The 26249-nt window shown below is 40.4% G+C and overlaps 1 protein-coding gene across 8 annotated transcripts in view; it reads left to right on the plus strand.

Annotated features, from left to right (window-relative positions):
* CYRIB (CYFIP related Rac1 interactor B) overlaps positions 1–21424 on the plus strand; it is a 102720-nt gene extending 81296 nt beyond the window's left edge. For all 8 annotated transcript variants that reach the window (XM_028105549.2, XM_028105546.2, XM_088022761.1 and 5 more), the window contains 8 exons: positions 1267–1372; positions 6430–6566; positions 8037–8114; positions 10218–10334; positions 11222–11301; positions 12595–12721; positions 14645–14715; positions 20679–21424. In XM_028105549.2, the coding sequence (XP_027961350.1) occupies positions 1267–1372; positions 6430–6566; positions 8037–8114; positions 10218–10334; positions 11222–11301; positions 12595–12721; positions 14645–14715; positions 20679–20742 (780 nt within the window). In that variant the 3' untranslated portion in view covers positions 20743–21424. The remainder of the gene's footprint in view (positions 1–1266; positions 1373–6429; positions 6567–8036; positions 8115–10217; positions 10335–11221; positions 11302–12594; positions 12722–14644; positions 14716–20678) is intronic.
* Positions 21425–26249: the final 4825 nt, after the last annotated feature.

Here is a 26249-nt window from a genome sequence, read left to right on the forward strand (position 1 = left end):
CAGAATTACAGTGAGAACCATAACATGTTGTCATAAAAGAGCAGCCAGTGTCCCGGTTCTAAATCCAGGCGGGGCAGGGTCAGGGAAGTAGTTAACTCACTCAGTTTTGAAAGTGGGTAATGTTTGCCAGACCATTTTGATATTATGAGAATGAGCTCTTACTTTGAAAATAATTTTTAGATCTTGCAAGAAAAGTTGGCTATGCTTCTCAGGAAAAGAAAAGAAAATTTTAATTTTTATCTGTTTGCTTATTTCCTGAATAATTAACAGATTTTTACCACTTGATATAAAACATTGCTGAGATGGGGCTTGAGACTAAAAGAACTGTTTCGTATTTGTCAGGGTAGTATCACAGTCCCTTTGAAATATTCGTATTAATATGAAAGGATTGTTTTATGTAATGTCAGATTTTCTTTAATATTAAAATTCTAGGTAGTCACTTAAATGGGATTCACTTCAGAATCCTACTGTGTTTGAATATCATTTGGGGCGCCTGGGTAGCTCAGTTGGTTGAGCTTTTGACTTAAGCTCAGGTCGTGATCTTGGGGTCCTGGGATCGAGCCCTGCCGTCGGGCTCCCTGCTAAGCGGGGTAACTGCTTGTCCTTCTCCCTCTGCCCCTCCCCCTGCTCATGCTCTTATCTGTCTCTCTCAAATAAATGAATAAAATCTTTTAAAAAAACGTTTTATATAAAAAAATCAAGAAAATTTGCATGTAGTGGCAAGCTTATAAGGCACATTGTATAAATAATATATAGCCCATTTGTTTAATTTGTAGCTTATTGAGAGCATTCCCTAAATCTGTCTGGTTTCAGTTTTATTTTGCTTTCTTGTTTTTCAGTTTAGTGTGGATGGAGTCAGAGTACTAGTGCCTTTGGAAAATCTAAACATGTCGATACCTCTTGATAATGTTTATAAGAAGAACCCCCATACACTCCCCCATCTTGATTATGAGTTTCAACTTTCAGATAGCATGTTTAGCTTGTTTGAAGATGTTAGAGAAAACAAACCAGATTGTTGAAAAAAAAAAACATTTAAGTTCCATAAAAGATTAAGAGAAGCAAAAGAAAGATGAAAGCAAGAAAATACCTTTCTTTGGGAGTGACCCTCTATATTCACAAAAGATTGCCTAATGGTTTGAAAGACTGGTCGTATTTTATTGAGTATACCAGGGTTTCCTGTGTTTGCCGAAACCTATATTTTAATGTAAAAATAATACTGTTTTGATTTTTAAAACTCTAACTATTTTTATTCTTTGGATTTTGAAGGCAATCCAGCATCCAGCAGATGAGAAGTTGCAAGAGAAGGCTTGGGGTGCAGTTGTCCCACTAGTAGGCAAATTAAAGACATTTTATGAATTTTCTCAGAGGTTAGGTAAGTTGAAAGTTTTGTAATTATGACTTCCCTAGTGAAAAAGACATTTATTGATAAGGAATTAATGTAGAGTATCTTATGTTCACCTTGCTAAATCTGTATGCTACATAGGTACAGCAATCTTGTTAGACTGTAAGATTATAGGATAATCTTATCATCCCTATCAACCCAGGTCTTTAATTTATTTAGACCATTTCCCCAATAAATTATAACTTCCACAAGGAAATGTTTGAATTTTTTTTTTTTTTTTTTTTTTTGGTAGCCTAAAGGGTCCTAGTATGAGAAACACTTGGTAGAATTTCTCTCCAGCTATACAGCAAATCCTGTCCCATATGTGGGAACTAATCGTCAGGCCTCTGGGTTATTTAGATTGTTGTATTCTTAAAAATCATTGCTGATTATGGTTAGTTCATGGATCTAAAATGGTACAAGATGAGAAAATAGCAAGTTGATGTGCCCAAAGTTATCTAGGGAGTTATTAAAACAAAAAGCACTCAAAACCATTAGCTTTTTTCCTGGCAAGGGAATAATTACTCAGAGATCAGAATTATACCTTCCATACAGTGAGTCAGCAAAATTGGAATTCCCTTTCTTTTGAAGGAGGAGGAGGCAGAGCAGGTAAGATTTAGGCAGTTAGCTGTTGGAGTAATTTGAAAGACATAAGTTGGCCAGGTGTTAAAAATTGGCAATTATTTGGGTTCTGTGTTTTGTTGTTTTTAAGTCTCCAGATGCCTTGGGAAAAATCAGAGCTTAGGCAGTTGATTGGTCAGTCTACATCTCAGTTGGCTGGAGTGATCTCTGCAAAGCATCTCCGTGTCCACTGGTGTAGGGCTTGTGCTTTCCAGTTTGCAATAGGTCCCTGTCACTTCCTAGTTTTTCCTTTCTGGCTCTCCATACCTTCGTATTAGCTACTAGGCCACTTGGGTCTGCAACCTACTTGAAAGCTGAAGTTCAATTTTTTTAAAAACTAAGAGAACTGCTGTTTTTCCTTAGATGAAGGACTGTTAAAGGTACAGATCGTTGAGATAGAAGTGTTGGTATAAATTATCCTTTTCTTGCTAGAAATAAGAATCGTAGCTTATTTTCTCAATAGGGACAGTCAAGTTCTTTCATGCTGCTGACCTTTTGATCAAGTAGTTTGTAGTCTGTAGTTTTGTAACCTCATTGAACTGAAGTCTTTTAATCGTGGTTATCTTGATTCCTTCATGCGCTGCTAGTTCCTAGCTGCACATTAGAAGTTATATTGCTTTAGATGGTGCTCAGGCCTACTCAGACTCATCTTGGTCTCTTAGCATTTGCCACTGAAATAAAAAAGAATAATTATAAAATAGGCCAAACCATTCACGCTTACATGTTTTCTTATGTTTTAACTATCAGAATTAAATCAGGCTAGTGGTGTGTGTTCCGTTTCAGCAGAGTGGTATTATAACATAGGTAATAGCAAGAAGCTATCATTTTTCATACTCTGATGTGGGAGCCTGGAACTTTGATTACTCTAGGGACTTCTGTAGAGTTATGAGCAAAGTACAAATTTAATATAGGATAGTTTACTGCTCATCTCTTCGCCCGTAACCTGGTTAGTAATGTTTCCAGTTTCCTTATTGACAGTAACATATCCTTGTTTACATATGCTAGGAACTCACTGTTTCTTGAGTGAGTGAGGGATGAATTAATGAATACACACATCCTGGGGTCGCCTAGGCAGCTCAGTCGGTTAAGCATCTGCCTTCGGCTCAGCTCGTGATCCCAGGGTCCTGGGATTGAGCCCCATGTCAGGCTCCCTGCTCAGCAAGGAGTCTGCTTCTCCCCCTGCTTGTGATCTCTCCCCCCCACCCCCCGTCAAATAAATAAAATCTTTAAAAAAAATTAATACACACATCTGATGTATCAGATATGTATTGGGTATTTAGGAGAAGCAATAATAATGGATTTTAGGCTTTGGAGGCATAGCTTCCTATTTGAAATCTGAGGTTTACCATGTATTAGTTGTGTGGTCTTGACCACATGACTTAAATTCTCTGAGTTTCAGTACCCTATCTGGACTTCGGAGTCTGGTGAGCCATCTGGTTTATATCCACTAAACCTTTTGTCTCTTTTCTTCGTGCCTGAGCTACAGGTGAGGATAAACATTATAAATAGCCCACAAAGAACTACCTAACTGTTAAGATACATGTGGTCCCTCAGAATCTTGCAATCCCAAGGAGAGGGTGGTTGGCCTCAGCACCACGGATACACTGTGATGTGTACTCCAGAAGAGGGACCCTGATCCCTTGCCAGTTTGTAAACTTATAGAGAGGCAGGGAAGGGATCACTTGACTAATTTGGAAGATATACTGATCTTTGTTGACAAGGTTAGAGTCTTTGATTTAGGTGTGGATGGCAGTGTTGATAAATGCTTGTTTCTAAAGGGGAACTTTCCACAGGGGCCTCCTCTTAAACTAGGCATCCACTGGTTTCCCCTTATTGTTCTACTTTGTGGACTAATTTGTCTTTATTATTTCTCCCAGTTGGTCTCTTCCTTGTAACCTTGTGCACTGATCTACCAGCTAATTTCTTCTAGAATTTAGGGCTTAGTAGACTGTTAATTTCTTCTTATCACCTTTCCTAAGAATCCTAATCACATGGTTTTGTTTTAGGAGCTCCATCAGGAAGACCAATCCCTACATCATCTCCTCCTTGACCTCCCTTTCTTTCCAATTCAGCCAGAGACCTGAGCCATCTTCTGGGATCTTCTGTCTCTGATTCCTTTCTTGACACAGGGCATTATAGACTAGTAGGACTGTTTTGTATCCACTGAGTCTCCCAAGATGAGAGGCTGGTCTAGGTCCCCCAAAGGCAGATAAGCAGTGCCATTGTCTTGAGATGCCCTTTTTTCACAGATTTGCCCTTGAGGGCTTCAAGCAGAACAGAAGTTCTCCAACATGGTTACTGGCCATCCCAACTCAGCCAAGTGACTGGACTGCACTCCTTACGCGGGAGAGGGGGGGGTCTGCCATCCCCCAAAGTGGTAGAGCACCTTGAATGTTAAATTTACCCTGAGACTTGATAAAATTTAGGAAATGCAAATTTCTTTTTTTCTTTAACAGCCTGTAACAGTATTGGTGTGTGTGTTTTAACAGTTTTTACTATTTTCATGTCTCTTAAACTTTGCTTTCCACTTTATATTAATACTGACAGATGGAATGAATCTTGGGAGATGAGTAAACCATTTTTCAAAATAGCTAAAACGTGTTTTTCCTCTTAATTGACCTTCGCGTCCACTCTTGCACTTCTGTAAGCTATCCATACTCCTGCAGTCCATTCTACACATAGCAGATACCATGGAGTTTTTATAAGTGTTAATCTGATGGTATCACCACCCTGTCCAACTAGTTTCTGCAGGGACATTAGGATAAGACCAGAATACTGGATATGGCACATAAATTATATGCATACTGTTCTAGTCTTGGGTTCCTCTCTTCCTTGTGCTCTTTTCTGCCTGTATTGGTCTTCTTGCCATTCCTCTGCTATGTCATGCTCTTCTCAGTTCAGGATGTGGCTCACTACCCTGCTTGCAAACTCGTGCTCATCCTTAGTGCACACTTCACCCTCAGCCCAAATGTCACTCAGAGAGGTCTCTTCCTGAGCCTTCAACTAAGTGAGGTTCTATTTTTATATTTTTTCATTGTATCATGTGCTTCTTAACACACATCACAACTAATAATTTGTCTTCTCTGTATAATCACGCTCCATGTGGGCATAGGGAGCATGTCTGCTTTCATTTGTGTTACCCCAGTGCCTGGCACATGGTAGACAATCAAGACTTTCTGACTTGCTATAAAAAAAAAGATAAGAACTATCGTTTGGAGTTATTGTGTAGGTGACAGATAACATCTGTATAGTGTCTAGCTCAGTACCAGCACATATTAGACATATAAGAAGTACCTTCTATGTAGTAATCCATAGATTCATGTTTTATAAGGTTACAGAAGGCTAGGTAGAATGTTGCTTTATTTGAGAGGCAGTTTATTATGTATTAAGGTGGAAAGAACAGGGCTGTAGAGTTAGAAACATCTGGCATTCACTAGCTGTACCCTTGGGGGTCTAAAATCTTCGAAACTGAGCGTGTACCCATCAATGCCCATGTCCTAGTTGATGGTGAAAGTTAAATAAGAGACTAAGTCACGTGCATAGTAGGGATGTTAGTTCATAGTAGGATCTTCATAAATAATAGAGCTGGTATTTTTTTAAGTTAAGGGTTGTTGATCTGACAAATTTATTATTAATAAATATTTACTTAATAATCTGACATTTTTTCATTAATGTCAGATCACCATCTACTACCATAAGCTCCTGTTTTCTTTGAATAGAATCTGGCATTTTTTTCTGATTCTGAAATCTGTGAATGGATTAATTTGATTTCTTTGATTTTTTTTTGAAGTGAAATATCAATATTTCCATTTTTAAACAGTATAAGTCTAGCATTCCAAAGAGAGCACTTATTTCGAAGGGACCATGTACTTACGTAATGAATTAGAATATTTATATTGTGATTCTAAGATGCCAAGCTCTAAGACACTCAGGAAGCTAATTATTAAACCAAATACTTTGTTTCCTTTAGTATCTGAAAGAAAGCAATTTATGTTTATAAATAAGCAACATATTCAAAGTATGAGAAGTTGGTAATTTATTCCCAGCCATGTAGAGATTTGACTGTGTGGACACGATGCCACTGAAAAAGTTATTCAGCTGTAGGTAACCCTTACCGGTTCATAAAAATCAACACTGTGTAGAATGGTGAAAATAATATAAAATTTGCTGTTTGATCCTGGTATTTAATTTAGATTCATGTTCTGCGTTATTTTAAATTTGGGTTTATGGAATTATAAAACTGAATTGGTCCCTTTAAGTTTTTATTCTGTTAAACACTATTCAGTTTCAGTGATTATATTTAGATAATCTGGCTTTTGAAGAGACCTTATTTTTATGGGAACTAAAATCATAACATTTATAAATTGCTCATTTTTAAATAAAAATCAGTGAACTACAGCTTAATATTTTAATCTTCCTTTCTTTAGAAGCAGCACTAAGAGGTCTTCTGGGAGCCTTGACAAGTACCCCATACTCTCCCACGCAGCATCTAGAGCGAGAGCAGGCTCTTGCCAAACAGTTTGCAGAGATTCTTCATTTCACACTCCGATTCGATGAGCTCAAGGTAGGACTTTGTGCTGGCCCTGAGGTGCATGGATGTTGTGAGCCTTTCAGTGAGAACAGGAGGAAATCCCTGGAGACCTTGTCATAGTGTGTTTATGTGGTATCTGTTGGTCCTTAGTGAAACGTGGTAAACTGGATTTAAAAGTTATGGCAGGTCTTTTGATGTATTACATGTGTAGCAAATAGCAAATTACTCAACACTCAGTCTTCGTTTAGCTTCATTTTTTTTTTTTAAAGATTTTTATTTATTTATTGAGAGAGAGAGAGAATGGTAGAGAGAGAGCATGAGAGAGAAGAAGGTCAGAGGGAGAGACAGACTCCCTGCTGAGCAGGGGCCCGATGCGGGACTCGATCCTGGGACTCCAGGATCATGACCTGAGCCGAAGGCAGTCGCTTAACCAACTGAGCCACCCAGGCACCCCGTTTAGCTTCATTTTTAAAATATCTCTGGAACAATATTGACCTTTTCTAATATTATTTTTTCTTTTCTGCTCATCCCTAATTTTCAACATCCCTTCGTATAAAGATGTTAAGATATTTCCTTCCTTTCTTCCTGCCTGCCTGCCTTCCTTCTTCCTCTTCTATCTATCTTCCTATTTCCCTGCATACCGCCCCCCCATTGTTGGAAGGACTGAGTATAAAGAAATAAGTAGTAACTTTCATGTGAGGAGACCTGATCCACTTGAGGCTCTGTCACAGTAACCAGGTGTGAGGCAGGTCCTTCGACTTCCCAAGACTTCGGGGACCTTATCTGATAAATGGAAAAGGTGGATTCGTAATTACAGCCTTTTATGATTGCATAATAGGAAACTATTCTCCTTTTTTTTTTTTTTTAAGATTTTTATTTGAGAGAGAGAATGCAAGAGAGAGAGAGCATGAGAGTGGAGAAGGTCAGAGGGAGAAGCAGACTCCCCACTGAGTAGGGAGCCCAATGTAGGACTCGATCCTGGGACTCCAGGATCATGACCTGAGCCGAAGGCAGTCGCTTAACCAACTGAGTCACCCAGGCGCCCAGAAATTATTCTCTTTTATTAATACTTTGAGCAGAAAGGATTTGTATATAAAATTTTAGTCTGAGGATTGCCCTGTTGACCATATACACATTTATTGTAATAATTCAAAACAAGTGCCTACATATTTCTTGTTTTTGTTTATTTGGTAATACTGGTTTTTGGGAAACAACCTTTTAGTATGTTACCTAAAATTATTGAAAAGAAGAAGGGAAGTATACGGATCACGACTATGAAACAGTCTACATGGTTTATATGTTCAGAAGGACTAAGTACAATGTTATGTGATTTAGGGACCAAAAGCTATCTTGGGTGATGCCAGTTTTAGTTCTTAAATTGCTATTACAAATTAGGGAGTGTCACTTAACTAGTTAAAACTGTATTTAGGAGATTTTTCACTTAATTTTTACACTATCATTTAGCATGCATAATACATTTTTCATTTATAATGTCTTCTTTAGATGACAAATCCCGCCATACAGAATGATTTCAGCTATTATAGAAGAACGTTGAGTCGTATGAGGATTAATAATGTTCCAGTAAGTTAAAGCTTTGATTCAGGGGTATAGTAATGATAGCTGTTAATTTGCTTGTTCATGTGCTCGTCCATTCAAGTGAAGTTAAAGCTGATGGTAAAGTTGGTACCCCACTGCGGGCTGCAGCTGTGAGAAGAAAGGGCAGGATGCCGCAGACCACACGCAATGCTGGCCTGCCCTTCCACTGGGTCCCTTAGTCCCCACAACTCCTTCCTTCAGTAAAATTGCTATCTTTCCATACAACATTGATACTTAGAAAATTTCTCTGTGTATGCTCATTTTTATTTTTTAATTTTTTTAAAAGATTTTATCTTTAAGTAATTTGTACACCCCACGTGGGGCTCGACTTCACAACCCTGACATGAAGAGTCGCACGCTCTCCTGACCAAGCTGGTCAGGTGCCCCATGTGTATTCTCATTTAAATTGCACAAAAACTTCGTGAATTCGTAGTTGTGAGTTTTTTGACCCCATAGTCTTAGAATGGAAGAGTCCTGGAGAGAAGTTGACCTGGAATGAGAGGATACTAATGTTGGCAAGAGGCGAGAGCAAGGTCATGGGCCGTGAGCACTCCTGTGCCTGTTCCTTGGCTACAAAATCGCTCTTCTGGTTTACTTAGGCTTGATTTCCCTTGATTTCTCCTTGTCTTTACCCTTTTCTACCTCCAGGGAGTCAAATACCGTAAGTAAAGCCTTAAATAGAAAGAAAATATTCTCTTTTTCTTCGGGGATTTTGAGGACCTACATTGTGCTAATTGGTGTGAAAAATGGGGAAATTTCTAGGATCAGCCTTATAGCCTCAACTAGATAGTTTAATAAAGACTACATAAATCTGTAAGGAGTGGTAAGTGGCATAAGAGGTTAAAGAAAGTGCCAAAGGAGCGACTGGTCTTTTTTTTTCTTTTTTCATTGAATCAGTATTTCCTGAAGTGGCTGTTCTAAGACAGGCCTTGGTAGGAAAAGGATTTCTCTTCCATGAAGCATCTGTTATTTACATTACTTTGGTTTTGCGTAGACCAGTTCATGCTGTGAGATTGACCTTATCATTTGTCTTTTTCATACCCACCATGTCAAATCAAATCAAATCAAATCAAAACATGTAACACCCAGTCAGTCATCCAGGATAGCCATCCTGCTACCACCTAAGGCCAAAGACCGTAAAATCACCTTTGCCCTATCTTTCACCCTCAGTAATCACAGGTACATCCAGCTGTTGTCAAGTGAAGTAACTTTCACATCTCTTCCTCACCCCCCTTTTCATCTCAGTTCTTCTCTTCCAGTTGAGAGCCTCATTCTCACTCTCTTTGGCAGGCATTCTGTAGGAGAACTCATTTTGTGACCTATGGTCTCTTTCCTTTTTGGCACACTCTGCCTGACACCATCAGTCAGTTTGCTTTAGATAATTGACTTAATTGTTGTTCCTTTCTTCTAACATGCTCAGGGACCCCCCTGTCACATGCAGAAGAAAAATAAGAACTTAAGCTAGCAGCTAAGACACTCTGCGGTCTGACCCCAGCCTTCCTTCCCAACCTTGCTGTCCACCGGCCGTTGCCCCTGATTACACCGAACACACTGGATTACACTCTAGGCCACTTGAAAACATGCTCTTCTCCCCTGACTGGTTGGAATGCCATGCGTACCTGCCCATCATCACCTGCAAAGGCTAAGTCTTCAGAGTCCATTTTAGTTTCTTCCAGTCTAGTGTAGTCTTCCTCTCACCTCCTTTTTTGGTCATCGCCTCTTAGCGTGTTGTGGGTACCTGTGTGTTCCTGAAACGGAGGCCGGGGCAGCGTCCTCGTCGTCTCCCTGTCTTCCCTTGTGACAGGAGGCAGCCCATTCAGGTTTTACTCAATTGCTTAATATTATTTACCATATTTTAAAAGAGGTTAATCTTTCTGAAAAATAGCTTAGTATCATTTTTAACCTGTTTTTAAAGAATATTTAAGTATTATGTGTACATAAGGGTCTAAAATATAATTTAAGAGTATTTAATAGAGTAATTTAACAAGCATTAGCAAAGCAGGCACTCTGCCTAGGCCCTTCTTTTATAAATGTTATCAGATTTAACAGTTTATGAACTGATATCACATGCTGTTATTTTCCATGTAGGCAGAAGGAGAAAATGAAGTAAATAATGAATTGGCAAATCGAATGTCTTTGTTTTATGCTGAGGCAACCCCAATGCTGAAAACCTTAAGTGATGCCACGACAAAATTTGTATCAGAGGTAAGTAAGTGTTGCCTAGATAGCTGGTTACTCTTCGTGTTGTTCTTCTTCCTATCTACAGCCGTGGTGACGTCCGCAGGCCTGTGACGTTGCCATCTCTAAGTGCATACGCCCACATGCATACATCTGCCTGCCTATCGGCAGCTTCCCTTTAGATGTATAGTCAACAACACCTCAATGGTATCGTGGCCAAACCGAGGTCTTGGGTGTTTTCTCCCAGCCCTGCCCTTTCTCCAGTCTTTTCTGTCTTAATTAACAGTACCACTGTAAAGGCGAGTGACTTAGGGGTTATCATCCTGAATTCCTTTCTTTATCTCACTTCTTATATCTCCTCTGTGAGACAGTATTATTGACCCTCCCTCCAAAATAGACCCTGAATCTGAAAACTTAGCTCCTCTCTTGCTCTACCTCTCCAGATCGGCCCACTGTCCTCTCACCTCATACCTGGATTATGGCATTCGTGTTCCTACTGGTCTTAACTACTGCTCTTGCCCCGCTATAGTCCCTTCTCCAAAGAGCAGCCAAGTAATCTTTTTAAAAACCACATGCCCTTCTTTCTCTGTTTAAAATGTTTCCAGTGACTTTCCAGTCTCCTTAGGATAAAATCCCCCTACCTCATGGCCTGTGAGGCTCTGTCTGCATGTAATGGTTGTTTCCACTCAGCTACAATGTAAATGACTCTCAGGAGAGCAGGGTCTTGCTTCTCTTGCTTATAGCCATATCCCTAGAGCTTAGAACAGTATCTAGAATCTAGTCCATTTTTTTTTTACAAAATTAGGAGTAGGAACCAACATGTAAAGTTGTCAGTTTTCACATTATGTTAAGTTTTAAATTATACTTAAGTAATAACTATTACTTTCATTTTTTTCCTCCATACACTTTTACAGAATAAAAATTTACCAATAGAAAATACCACAGATTGTCTAAGCACCATGGCTAGTGTATGCAGAGTCATGCTCGAAACACCGTGAGTATTAGCTGATTCTTTTTCGCTTTAACAATCCTCTTGAAACAGTTGTCTAGATATGAACAGGTCTTATTTGGAAGGCGGAAAATAAGTATATCTGAAGTATCCAGTGTTACATATATGAACAATATTAAAATAATTTGGAGCTTAATGTAACTTCTGGTTAAGTAGAAAGTACGGTGGGTTTTCAGGTCCCTAAGGCCAGTCAGACTCACTTATTAGACTCTTTGGAATGGGGAATTTTGTGGTGCTCTTACGGAGATAGGGGAAGAGCTTTGCTGTTTTGGTTATGCTTCTCATCAGCATTCTCTCTCCTTTTCAGTAAGAACCTTGCCTTTTTGCTAGAGGACTAGAGTTACTCTTCTACTTATCCCTTTCTCTCAGTATTAGTTCAGTCTTTATTCATTCATTTATTTACTTATTTAGTTAGTTTTTCCAACACTAACCTGAATTCTGTGCTGGGTTTCCCTTCACTTTCAAGCCATTTATCATATATGCCACAATATTGTCTGGCTGGATATCTTATCAGTAGGCAGAAAGAATCTCTCCTGGGTTCCTAAATAACACGGTTTTATTAGATAACTTTTGTTTTTGTGTAGCTTTTCACTTTCCAAAGCAGTATTTACACATCATCTTATTGGAGAACCTTATGAAGTAGGAGGGCAACTATTCATTATCGTTGTCATTTAGGGGAGTGACGTCCGGGGAAGAGAAGGGACTTTAATGCCCAGTGGCCAGTGAGCCACACATGTCCTGGATGCCCAGTCCTGGTTCTGGGTGCTTTCTGCTATGCCATGCTGCCTTATATATAGATGAAAGTTCTATTTCCCTTTTTCCCAAATGAGAGAAGAATATGAGTGAATTTTAGTAAAATTAGAATCCAGTAATACAATAGTGTAAATGCTTAGATTAAGTTAGCTTCTAAATAGCAAGCATATTGCTCTGTTAAGCTAGTGGCTTTTTTCATCATGTTGATGGGAACAACCTTTACAAAGCTCCTATCCTGAAACCATTACTTTGGGGCTAACTTTTGATTTCTCTAAATTTGCCTCATCTCTGCCAAGCAGAAGGGGTGATACACCAAGGAGGGTGCATATAGAGATCAGAATATGTACATGATAACTGCTGCACCCACCTCAGTTCTCTGGGAATCTCACCATGGAGAAAGGGGGGTATAATGTTAGCATTCCTTTTAGAGATCAACAGGATACATCCTTCAGCATCAACTGAATGTTGAATCAGCTCATTAAGTAGTGATGTGTCTCATCCATCCATATCTTTTCTACCCTCCAGGGAATACAGAAGCAGATTTACAAATGAAGAGACGGTGTCATTCTGCTTGAGGGTAATGGTGGGTGTCATAATACTCTATGACCACGTACATCCAGTGGGAGCATTTGCCAAAACTTCAAAGATTGATGTAAGTTATATTGCTTTATTTAATTCCAAACTATTTCCGTAAGTGGAACTCGTAGGCGTTCATTATTTTAAGGGTTTATTATTATTATCATTATTTTGACAGAGAGATAGCAGAAGTAGGCAGAGCAGCAGGCAGAGGGAGAAGCAGGCTCCCCGCTGAGCAGGGAGCCCGACATGGGGCTCGATCCCAGCACCCTGGGATCATGACCTGAGCTGAAGGCAGCTGCTTAACCGACTGAGCCACCCAGGTGCCCCTCATAGGCGTTTATTTAAAAGAGCTGCAGGTTGCACTCTGTCACAGACCTCAATTTTATAGTTTCTGATAATGGTGGGCTTCTGTTGCCTTTTGTCTTGTGTTGGGTTTTTTACAGCCATACACAGTGGAGTAGAACGACCGGAGGACAGCTGCAGTCTTCTAGCATGCCTCCTTGTCCCTCTTGCTCCTCAGCAGTCCTGCATATTTGGCAATATAAGTAAATGATTAGACATAAGAAATTTCCTTTTGTTCTTTGACCAAAGGCCATTTCAAACAAAAGATTTATTTCCAGATGTACATAGAAAGTCAGTAGAGGTGCTCCTAGTGAAAAAAGACTATATAATATAGATTTTCTCCTCCCTTGTAATCATAATAATTTGTGGCTCTAGTCTGGGTTCCCACTTTGCTTGTCTCTATAGAAGTTCATATTAGGAATAAAGCAGGCTCCTGGTTTCTCTGTTTTGTAATTTCTTTCCTGACCCTGTTCATCAGAATTATAACCAGTATTTGGTGAGAATTGTCTTCCAGTTTCCTTTTCATAGCTAGCTCAGGCTCTCAGCATTTTGTGTCTAGATTACTGATGGCTAACCAGCCTCCCTACCTTTCTTTATTCATGTCCATCCTCTGTGAAGAGAAATGAGTTACCATTTATTGATTACTGTGTCTCAGGAATTTTATGCTTGTTTCCCACTTACCTCTGAAAATACTCCTAAGATGTAGACGTTATTTCCTCTGTACTAATAGAGAATCTAAAATTTAGGGAAATTACATAGTATAATCTCTAGTGAATTGTGGAGCGGGATTTTGAACCCACATCTCCATGGCTTCCAAAGCCTGTGCTCGCCTTTTCTTTTCTTTTCTACTTTTTTTCTTTCTTTCCTTTCTTTCTTTTGATTTTATTTATTTAGAGAGAGTGTGCGCTGTAGAAGGGGATTGGGTAGAGGGAGAGAGAATCCCAAGCAGACTCCACACTGAGCACAGAGCCGGATGCAGGGCTTGATTCCAGGATCCCGAGACCATGACCTGAACCAAAACCAAGAGGAGGACACTCAACTGACTGAGCCACCCAGGCGCCCAAGCCTGTGCTGTTTCTACTATACGTTTTCACAGTCGTCAGGCTCATCTTTCTTACATACCATCTTTGCTAAGTTGTTCCCTTTCTATAGCCTGTAACAAGTCCCTACCCCATTAGTTACAGTTGAGTCTTCCTTGGCTTGTGAGGCCCTCTGTAGACGCCCCTATGCTAGTCATTTCAGCCTTGCAAAATTCTGTCCTCAGCATGTGGTGAGCTTTATTATCTTTGTCAAGGTGTTTGTCTACTTGGAAAGGCTCCTCTGTTCCTTGGCAGCGTGTCCATTCTGTCTTCTCAAAAGCTGCTCCACGCCTGTTCGGAGAAGTCGTCCCTTAGCCGACCCTTCATTTTCTCATTCGTGTGCGTGGTGCTTCTGTTTGACCGATTCGGTTCTTAAAAAGTTTTGTTTGACAGAGAAACTGAAAATGACATTTGGGTAGATTTTTTCCCCTCTTTTAAGAAGATTTTGACATTTCAAGAATGTAATTTCTCATCAGTTCCATAGTTGGGCTAATTTAAGTACTACTGTTTTGAGATAATGAATGTTATATGAGAAAACAAACATTTTTATCTTTTCTGTTTCCTTTTCTCCTTAGATGAAAGGTTGTATCAAAGTTCTTAAGGACCAACCTCCAAATAGTGTAGAAGGTCTTCTAAATGCTCTCAGGTGTGTATATGTACATGTGCATATGTATAGAAAAAAATCTGTAAGAAAATGCTTCAAAATGTGAATAGTACAAAGGAAATACATATTTCATATTAGAAATGGGAAGATCTCATTTTGCTTACTGGCGATTTTGCTTTCAAATACTGGTTACAGTATTTTTACAATAAAGAGAGCGTGCGTGTCGGGGGGGTGCAGTCACATGAAAATAGCAGCTTTATTTCTTTGCCAAAGATTTTGGCTTTCATTTTTTTATTGTCTTGGGATGTTTACTTTTTAATTTTTTTAATGAATGTACAACATGCTCACTGTAAATAAAATTCAGTAAACATAGGAAAATTTAAAGCAAAATAAGGAAATCACATGATCTCACTATTTTTGAAATAAACCGCTATTAACATTTTGATATATAGTCTTGCAAAGCTTTTTCTTTACACTTGTAGATAGTCACAGCTCTGTGATGCTTATCTTTTTACAAATATAATACCATAAAAACACTTCTACGAAAACTAGCTCTTTTCCCTTAATATAGTGTGATTACATTTCTAGTTTCACAGATATGTTTATTACTTTTGTATATTTCTTACAGAATTTCTCGTAATAAAAGTAAAGCAGTTATTTGCTGTCTTTTCTCAGCTTAGACCGACTTGATGTTGTTACTGTAGCTCCTAAGAATGCTGGAATTTTTTTTTTTTTTTTTAAAGACAGGCTTCTTTTTCTTTTATTTTTTTAAGTAAGCTCTGGGCCCAGCATGGGGCTTGAACTCACGACCCCGAGATCAAGAGTCACATGTTCTGCTGACTGAGCAGCCAGCACCTCTTGAAGGCTGGAATATTAATTAATTAATTAATTTATTTATTTATTTATTTTTAAGATTTTATTTATTTATTTGACAGAGACACAGCGAGAGAGGGAACACAAGCAGGGGGGGTGGGAGAGGGAGAAGCAGGGGTCCTGCGGAGCAGGGAGCCCGATACAGGGCCTGATTCCAGGACCCTGGAATCATGACCTGAGCTGAAGACAGACACCTAACGACTGAGCCACCCAGGCGCCCCTGCTGGAATATTTTTAAATGCAAATTTCAGCATACTATAACATCTTGGACTTACAGAGATTTAATTTATAGTATAATTTCCCTAACATAAAAGAGAATTTGCTCATTGCTCAATTATTTTGTGTTTAAACACAAAATTACACAAGCACAGAAATATTTCTATGGAAACTTCTTGGGGTCACAGGCCATTTTGCTTTGCACTGTAGTGCACTGTAGTTCACATGATACACAAAAATGATTGCCAGTTCAGTATTAAATTTCTCACGTTTAATGAGCAAAACAGGTTGTTATTCCTCTTGAATGCTTAGTCGCACTTGGTGCATCATAAAGCAGAATTCTATGCTGTATCATTTCAGTTGAACCATCAAATGATTTTATTAGGATTATGAAAAGTATTCTGTAAGCAGTGACTACATGAGTAAAGGAGGTCAATTCTAAACAAATATAAGAAAGATTCAGGACCATAATATAACAATAAAAAGCCTCATAATGTCAAACTATTTCAACCATAAGCCTACAGAAACCATAACTTTTGGGAATTTTTTACTCTGGAGGTTTTTACAACATAAACCTCATTGGTTTTATCCATATTCATGGTATTGTGAATCTTTACCACTTGACCCCTTTCTGAAGACTCCCTGGGTCCCAGTCAGCCTGGGTTTTCTCCCAAGACCCTTCTTTCTTACTGTTGAGACATTGTGAAGCCAGCCAGTGACAGGAAACCTGCTTTGAAAAGGAAGAGGGAATCAAAGTCTAGGAGGGCCTGGTGTTGTTTCTTTTTATTTTTTTTTAATTTTTTTAAAAAGATTTTTATACTTAGAGCACAAGCAGCGGAGGCATGGCAGAGGGAGAGAGAGAAGCAGGCTCCCCACTGAGCAGGGACCCCAATGCAGGGCTCTATCCCAGGACCCTGAGATCATGACCTGAGCCGAAGGCAGTCATTTAACTGACTGAGCCACCTGGCGCCCTGGGCCTGGTGTTACATTTCTTTACCTTGCAGGGACAGTGCTCCACACATTAAAAACTCAGAGTTTGCTTTTGTTTTTCAGAATTTAAAGGTAATTGGGCCTCTTCTATTCTATTCTAGAATTAGAGCAGCAGCAGGCAGCGGGGCTGAGAGGTGGGATTGAAGTCTCACATGCAACAACCTGTGTTTGAGGGAAAGGGGAAGTAAAGCACCACTGAGGCAAGAGCCACCTACCAGTTTTCAGTTTTCGTTTCACGTATCTAATGGAAAGTAGAAAATGGAGGTTTTGTTGCAGAGATAAGTCTTGAACTGTTTTTATAAGTAGTGAACGTGTTGTGTGTCAGGTTCTTACTTTTTCACCTGGGAAGTTTTGTAAGGTTCATTGGTACACTTGATGCTTTATGGTAGTGGTCACAATTAGTAACATTTTTATATCACTGTACGTTCATAAACAGTTTCATATGTATGACTTTATTTAATCCACACCACAGCTCTGTGAGGTAGGTGATGTATATGAGGTGCTGGGGATGTCTCCATTGTACAGACAGTTACCTTGAGTTCTTGAGAGACTCTCAGATCATATAGCTAATAAATGTCGGAATCTGTTTTCACATTCAGGATTTCATTCTTAAAATCCCATATGCTTGATGGTATATCATTGAGCCTTAGGTTTCCTACATGACTGAACTCTGGAGTGCTTTGGAATAACTAGGAAGGAGGTGAAAATGCAGATCCCCAGGTCACCATCCCCCAGAGAGTCTCTCTCTTAGGTCTGGGGTGGGGCTCAGGCACCTCATTTTATAAGTAAACACCCTAGCTGATGTAATGCAGGCGCTTCGAGAAACACTGCTCAAACTAAATCACCGTAGCCCTTAATGTGCTTCACTTTAAGAGCAAAGGAGATACTATTTAAAAAGCATTTCATAATCCCAAAAGTGCTATGCAATTGTTGTTACTTACACCTCTACAGAATGGGAGATACTTTTGTGGAATTACTCTCTGAGTAACTGCTTTACTAGAGATGCTCACTCCATCATTTGCCTCAGAGCCAACAGTTAATAATTAAAAAATTTTATTTTTATTTTTATTTTTTTTTAAGATTTTATTTGTTTGACAGAGAAAGACTGCACGTACAGGCAGGGGGAGTGGCAGGCAGAGGGAGAGGGAGAAGCAGGCTTCCCGCTGAGCAGGGAGCCTGATGCGGGGCTCTATCCCAGGACCCTGGGATCATGACCTGAGCCAGAGGCAGACGCTTAACCGACTGAGCCACCCAGGTGCCCCAATAACTAAAAAATTTTCAGTTTTAATTGCATACACATATATATGCTGTTTATTTTGAATGCTTCTCCGTAGCTATTATATATAGTGCCTCCAACTTACAGTATGTGATTACAGAAAAGCAGCAAGTCATGCCTACATTTTACAGGTGGAAAAATGGAACCAAGGGCCTTGATTATGAGAGAGCAAGCTAGAGCTAGGAGTTAAGATTCAGTGCTAGATAACTGCATTCTTTATTAAATTTCAGAGTAAAGGTAAATAATGGTTGATTTTCTTCGGTAGAAAAGTCATAGCACTCAGAGGAACTTTAGTGTTATGCACAAAGTGAGATAATGCCATACGTGTCCATATGTTATTTTCATACATGTTAGGTGTTCCTGCCCTTTCTGCTCTTCCTTTCTTTTCTTTTTTCTTTCTTTCTTTCTTTCTTTCTTTCTTTCTTTCTTTCTTTCTTTCTTTCTTTCTTTCTTCTTTCCTCCCTCCCTCCCTCCCTCCTTCCCTCCTTCCTTCCTTCCTTTCTTCCTTTCTTGTTTTGTTTTGTTTTGGTTTTGTTTGTTTAGAGACAGAGGGGCAGAGGGAGAGGGAGAATTCCAAGCAGGCTCCACACCCAGTACACAGTTGGACACGGGGCTCGATCTCACAGCCCCAAGATCGTGACCTGAGCTGAAATCAAGAGTCAGATACTTAATCGACTGAGCCACCCACATGCCCTAATTCCTGGCCATTTCTTGAGAAGAATGAGGTGATGTGACAGGCCTGCCTCCCAGTCAGCATCGTTCAGGGCAAGGATCTGAGAACTGCTGGAAGTGCATGATCACATCCTGCAGAAGCAGCAAGAACTTGTGTCTGGTAGAGAGGAAAGCACTCAGAACTCCTGGAATGTCCCAGAACATTGCTGAGTAGTGGTACTTAAAACCATCTGTGTGGAAATGTTGGTGTGCCCCTTGTGTGGCCCTCTCCCCTATTCAGGCGCATAAAGGAAAGGGGAAAAAACAGAAATGAAGAGAAGGATGTTAAACATTTTTCTTTCCTGACATCAGTAGGATTGTGTGCAGCTAAATATACTTTATCTGCACTTGGAAAAGAAAACAAGGCTTTAGTGTTGGCTACATCACCTGCCACTTAATGTAAATATTCCTTTATGGATTGTTTTTCCAGCCTGGCTGCTTATTTTCTTGTCTTCCTTCCACAAGTACCAATTAATTGAGCACCTATCACATGCCACGTGCTCTGGTGTCTCTTTAGTAATATGTGAACAATTTGGAAGTACTTACAAGTAAAATTGTTGAGAATTTATCAGGTACTTAGTAAGTATATGTTTGTGTCCTTACCTCTCCAAGGATTTGCATTCAGGTGCTTTCTTCAATTTTTAAATTGATTTGAAATGAAACTAACAAAAATTGGGTTTAAATTTCTTGAAGACACAAAGACCATCTGTGTATACTTGCTTAAAATGATATATTCCTTAAAGATTACATGTGAAATTCTTATAAGCCAAATTAACTGATCCAGCATTAAGTTCTGTCTGAACTGTCCCACATCCACGCACTGAACATCTGTATCCATAGCTTCTCATCTGGTCCAGGCCTTGGTCATCCCTCCCTGAGGCCCCTGGAACAGCGCGCTGCTTGGTCCCTGTGCTGTTCCTCTGCTCCCTACAGTTCTTCCTCTGCAGCCAGAGCAGCCCTTCCGGAACCTAAGTGAAATCCCACCTAATATCCTCCACTGCTTTCACTGCACTTAGAATAACCTGTTTGTAAGGCCCCACTTGGTATTTTCCTCCTTTGCCCCTGGTGTGAGTATATTACCATCTGTCTGCCCTGCCAGGTCGTAAGCTCCTGGAGCAGAGTCGGACACGCAGGCTTACTCACTGACTTTGGGGCTATTAAAGGGCTCCTGTGGTGAATCTTCTCATAAACCAGTGATCACTCTTTTTATGATTCTTAGGTTTACATGCCTATAGCAAAACACATCTAGCTGGAAACAAGGCACTTAGAGTATTGAGACATTTTGGGATGTGACAGTTTGGGACTAGAAGGGAGCTCAGCATATTTCTCTGTAAAGGGCTAGAGGGTAAACAGACATTTTAGGGTTTGGAGCCACATGGTTTCTGTCACATCTACTTTGCCACTGTAGCAAGAAGGTAACCATAGGTAATACCGAAGTAAATCAGTATGGCTGTCTTCCATTAAAACTTCTTATAAAAACACTGAAATTTGCATTTCATATAATTTCCATGTTAACATGAAATATTATTATTTTGATTTCTTTCCGCATTAATTTAAAATTATTAAAATATACTTCACTCACAGCCCATACAAAAATAGGTAGTGGGTTAGATTGGGCCACCGGCTATAATTTGTCAATGCCTGAGATGGAGCAAGGACTGTTTTCCTCTGAGTGAGAGGTGCAGCTTGAGTGTTTCCTTTAGAATTTAACCACTTGTGACTCAGTTACAAAGTTCTTGGATCTTCTGTTTAAAAGCTGGTAGGGAGGCTAAGCAAGGCAGAACCTGAACCCAGCTGAAGCTAGAAATCAAGGGCACGATTCTGTGAGGGAAGATTGGCCTATTTGCTCATCTTGTAATACTAGAAACCAGTGAGTGCAGATAATGGTTTTTTTTAAATTCCCTAAAATTGCTGTTTTTGTTTGTTTGTTTACTTTTAGGTACACAACAAAACATTTGAATGATGAGACTACCTCCAAGCAAATCAAGTCCATGCTGCAGTAACAGCCGTGGAGTGCGCACCTGCTGTGGATGGAAGACAGTATTCTGCAGTGACTGGGAATGCTCAGTTTTTAGTGATTACAATTACTATCTCATGTACTCTTGCTTTTTATTTCTTGCCTATGTTCCCTCTTCCCTCTTTTTTAATCATGTTCTCGTTCTTAAGACTTCTTTTCTGTGCCAAAATCAGTAAAGTTATACTCTGAAGGGATATTGTCCTTTCAAACCGGCCATCTAAGGCAGCTAATTATGCATTGCATTGGGGTCTCTACTGAGAAAAATTCTGTGACTTGAACTAAATATTTTTAAATGTGGATTTTTTTTGAAAACTAATATTTAATATTGCTTCTCCTGCATGGCAAAACTGCCTATTCTGCTATTTAAAAACCCTCAATGACTTTATTTTCTACTGCCGCTTTTTTCATGTGCAGCCAAAATGAAAATGTTTAAATTAACTTGTGTTGTACAAATGGTACCCAACACAAACTTTTTTTAAATTAGTAAGACTTTTGTTTAAAGTTTTAAGTTTGCATTTGACTTTTTTTGTAAGGATGTATGTTGTGTGTTTAACCTTTATTAACTAACGTTAAAAACTGTGATGTGTGCGTAGAATATTACGTATGCATGTTCATGTTTAAAGAATGGCTGTTGATGATAAAATAAAAATCAGCTTTCATTTTTCTAAGTGTGGCTTGGTTTACTGGCGTTTTGTTTTTAAGCTTGTAAAGCCTTCCCTGTGTTATTTTAGTGGAGTACATACACACATCAAATACTTCCTCTTCTTTGTAATAGTATTTTTCTTCATTATTGTCTGTGTAGGTAGTTTTGATTGCTTTTAAAATCTTGCTAAATGCAGTAAGACCGTTGATCTTGTCATTAACTGCCTCGTACTCTTGATTGACTCTCGTATGGTTGCAGTAATAGGGGGAAAACTGCACTTGCCTGACTCACAGCCTCCAGGAGCAAGAGGGCGGCAGGAAGAGCAGCTCTCAGCACTGGGAGGAGCGTGTGCGTAAGAGGGGCTTGAAGCCACAGGCCTTGACACTCGTGGTAGAAAACCAGCGTGTATGTTATTTAAAGATCACAAAACCTTAATCATGAGATCGAAATGTCCTGACTGGGAGAAACAGCTTAAAGCTTGTCTAGTCCCACTGTGCTGGGGGTGTGATGAGTGTCTTGAGTGTCTGAGCTCTGGTGCATTTGAAGTGGAGGGAGTCCCAGAGGCTTCCACCAAATCCTTCTGGCTTAATAGTGCTGGGTCCTGATGCCCACAGTGCCACCATGGACTCCCTGCTGACCTCCTTGGCCTTGGTCTCACATGCTCCTGGTGCATACCCTGCTCTTCTTCAGCCAGGCTCAGCTGCCTGCAGTTTCTAAGTTGCATTGCGGCACCACACCTCCCTAACTCTGGCTGGTCCCCAAGCCTGCCCTTTCCTTCCTCCCTCATGTCCATCCAATGAGCAGCAGCTCTCATTTTTTAAGACCTTCATGAAGCCTTCAGGATAACATTAACCCCAGTCTTCTAAGAGTATTGTAATGGGTTAAATAGTGGCCTCCTAAAAGATATGTCTACCTGGAACCTGAAAATACAACCTTACTTGGAACAAGGGTATTTGCAGATAAAATCAAGGGTCTGGAGATGAGACCATCCTGAATTAGAGTAGGCCCTAAATCCAATGACAAATCCTTGTAAGAGAAAAGAAGGGGAAACACACAGCAAAAGGCCATGTGAAGGTAGAGGCAGATAGGAGCAGTGCATATTGACAAGCCATGGAACTGAGAATGGCTGGCAATCACCCGAAGCTGGAAGAGAGTCATGGGACAGATTTCTCCCTCCAGAAGAAGGGAGTCTCCAGAAGGAACCAACCCTGCCGCCGCCACCTTGACTTCAGACTTCCGGTCTCCAGGACCGTGAGAGGACACATTTCTACCACATTTGTAGTAATTTGCTATGGCAGCCCCGGGAATCCAACACCGGTATCTTGTTCCAACACCTCTACTTGACTGCACTTGTGGGTGGCTTTTCTGATGCTGTGAGAACTCGGATAAGAGCCATGTCTGATTTTTCCCTCAGTGCCCCAAGGATCCTGCGCAGTACCCAGATTGGAGTAGGGGCCAAGAGAATGCTTGAATGGAGTGAATGAATACAAGTAAAAAATAATGAGGCAGCTGGAAGAGAGAAAGCAATACTGGCCTTTGCGGTCAGAACAGCTCATGTTCTGCATATTGGAGAAGTAGAGAAATCTCTAACTCCAGACTGAGGGCTAGCAAACTGGTCTGCGGGCCAATCTGCCCACCTCCTATTTTTGTACAGCCTGTGAACTAAGAATAGTTTTTTACATTTTTACAAGGTTGAGAAAAATCAAAAGAATATTTCATGGCATATGTAAAGTATATGAAATTCAAATTCCAGTGTCCATAAATAAAATTTTATTGGAACACAGCCTCACTCACTTGTTTACATATTATTTTTGGCTATTTTTGCACTACAACAGCAGAATGGAATTCTTGTGACAAGCCATACAGCCCTCAGAGGCTAAAATACTTACTATCTGGCCCTTTACAGAAAGAGTTTGCCGACCCCTCTGCTAGTTACAAGAGCAGGTTTATTCGAGAACTGGGGGTGATAGAAGTGCAGTGCTGCAGTGTGATAAAAGGAGCCATCCCTGCTGCCGCGGATTTAATTTCGGGTCTAAGAGTTGCCGTTCAGATGGCCAAAGAGAAAAAATCGTCAACTTCCCACCTACCAAGTCTGATCTCTTATTCGTAACATCTGTCCTAGAGTGAAGGATTATGGGACTGACCATGGGCTCATCAAGAAAGAGGGCCAGGGTGAGTTGGCAGGGTCTGCCCTGCGAACTGGAGGGAGCTGGAACGCTGCTCCGCGTCGGTATATCTTAACGTCACTAGAAAGCCGGCCTCCTCTAGCCCCATCTCCCCTCGAAAACACAGTTCTGCTCAGTATCTTTCTGCTCCTCTCAGTCCAGTGCCTGTGCGTCTTCCCTCATGATACAAAGTACCCATTGCATCATGACTCTGTTCGCCACTGCCCCATTTCTACAGCCCTCAATGTGAATGACTAGAACATTTCAATCAGCTATTTTCCCCTTACAGATTGGGATTAAAAAGCACTCGACTATTTTAAGATTGCTCCAAATATTTTAGACTTGTCATAAAGATAGCATTTTTGCTCAAATCTAGGTCTTTTGAGTTAAAAATGCCATTCTGGTTCCATTTGAGATTGCAGTCAACTCCATCCCATAAATTCTTATGAAATAATCCCTTACCGAGCATATTTCAGGCTCTGTACATTGTGATGCATAGAAGGATCTGTGCATGAAGAGTCAGGAAACCCAAGCCACATAATTTCTTTGGAACTCTGCCTCATCAGTAAAATGAGAGAATTGAAACAAAATCTCTAATGTTTGATTCCACATCATATACTACATGTCTTGTATATACTATCTGCAAAAGGCAGTAGGAATGTGAACAGTTAAAACAGACTTTGGAGTTGGTGGACTGGAGTTTAACTCAGTGTGACTTTGGTTGAGTCCACGTCCTCATTTACAAAATGGGTAACACTCGAGATACCTACCCCCCTACAGTGGCCCTGAGGATTATGCCAGATAATGCCTGTAATGTCCTGTACGTATCAAAAGTGCTCGCTGTCAATCTCATTATGTCCATCGTGACATTTAACTATTAAAAACAATGCAGTCTATTCCAAGTGTCCTGTCCATTAACGTGTATTGTTTTCCATTTCTAGAGTAGCCAACAGTAACAGTTCTACTTCCCTCAGTCAGTGAGGGTGCTAGGCAAAGCTGCTCAATTTTAATGAACCCTTTAAAGATCCTATAACTAATAAACACTGTGATCCTATAACTAATAAATGGAGAGGCAGTGAACTGCCTATTTGAAATGAAAATTAGCAACACAATGATTTTTAAGCATCAAACTCCAGTGTACTGATACATTGCTTCAGTCAGTCTGTTCACAAGCACATCTGTATGTCTGTCAACATTTAGTAAGTACCTCTCCAGAGCTCACTTAGACTGTGTCTTAGGACTGTAATGATGGGTTCCGGGCAGGGCCTGAATGGAGGAGGGCAGCATGTTCTGGGTGTTCAGAGGGGGTATTCGGATAGAAGAAGCCACAGTAAAAGCAAATATTGGGTGTATATTCTCCATGGTGTGGTCTGAATATTGTGTTGACACAAAACACCAGGATCATTCAAGATTTTTTTTCTTTGAGAAATTCCTCAATAATGTGTGGTTATAGGAGAAATAATTTGTATGGCTTTTGTAAGTGTTATAGACTTAGGTTCAAATTTTATGTCATTCATATTTATTCTTCCATGCCTTTACCCAAATGCAACTTCCTATATGCACCATTCCACATTTTGCTTTATTCATTTAATATGAATTGGAAATTGTTCCATATTTTTATATAAAGAGTGTTTTCATTCTTCTTGAATGCTGTGTAGTATTCCATTGTATGGATGTACTATAACTTACTTAACCATCCCTCTGTTTGATGGACTCTGGTTCTTTCCAGACTGTTGTAAACAATGGTGTGAGGATGAGCCTTCATGCATGTGTGCAAGTATCATGTGTCTCCTTCACTTCGCGTCCATCACCCCTGGCCAGGCTAAGCTTGCTGTTCCTTGAGCACAGGGTGGTCACTCCGCTGTCCCAAGTCCTTTGCAGTGGCAGGTCCCCCTACTGGGATTGCGGGTGGGTTATGCCCTCTGTCTTTGTGCAGGTGTTACCTACCAGGGAGGCCTACCTTGACCCCTGCTGTTGAAAATGACAACCTCCCAGACACTCCGCACTACCCTTATTCTGTTTTTGTCTCTGCTTCACTTATCACTGAACCTGCTGTTCTAGCCTGGGCTGTCCATGGGAAGCAGAACATAAGCAAGGGCTGTGTGCTGTGGGGTAATTGTGGGAGGAGGTCCCAGGGAGCAGAACCAGGGGCCGGGCAGAGTGAAACAGGCCAGGAGGGAAAGTCAATACAAGGCTGGGTTCTCATGTTGGGACTCTGTGCCCCTGGCCCTTCTGGGGAGCTTTGTAGAAAGCCCCTTGGATCTGTCCTTCTGGAGGCAGACAAGGGTAGTATTTATCCACCAGTGCCCATCTGCGGTTGGTCTAAGGTTACAACAATAGCAGGCCTGGGCCCTGCTGTTCTTGCCACCCTTGTCAATCCTTCTCCCTCTGCCCTCAGACATATCTCCCAAAGTAGCACATTTGTCAGTGACACCTGGGAAAGTCATGCTGTTGATCAATGTGCTTGATCAAAGTGGAATCCTAGGGCATGTTCAGCTCTGAGGAGGCCCTAGATTCCCCTAAGCAGTGTCGGCAGTCTCCTACACATCATCATCATGGCGGGAATCAGCAAAGGGATCGTGGAACTTTTGTTTAGTGCCTGTGTGTCACACCCCGGATGGTCAGTTCCATTCGAGCAGGGCCAGGTCTGTTCCCTGCACTGTTGTATTCCCAGCGTCTAGATGT

The sequence above is a fragment of the Eumetopias jubatus genome, unplaced genomic scaffold, assembly GCF_037043125.1.
Source record: "Eumetopias jubatus isolate StellerSeaLion01/CBP00866 unplaced genomic scaffold, mEumJub1_p1.0 scaffold_4, whole genome shotgun sequence".
Classification (NCBI taxonomy): domain Eukaryota; kingdom Metazoa; phylum Chordata; class Mammalia; order Carnivora; family Otariidae; genus Eumetopias; species Eumetopias jubatus.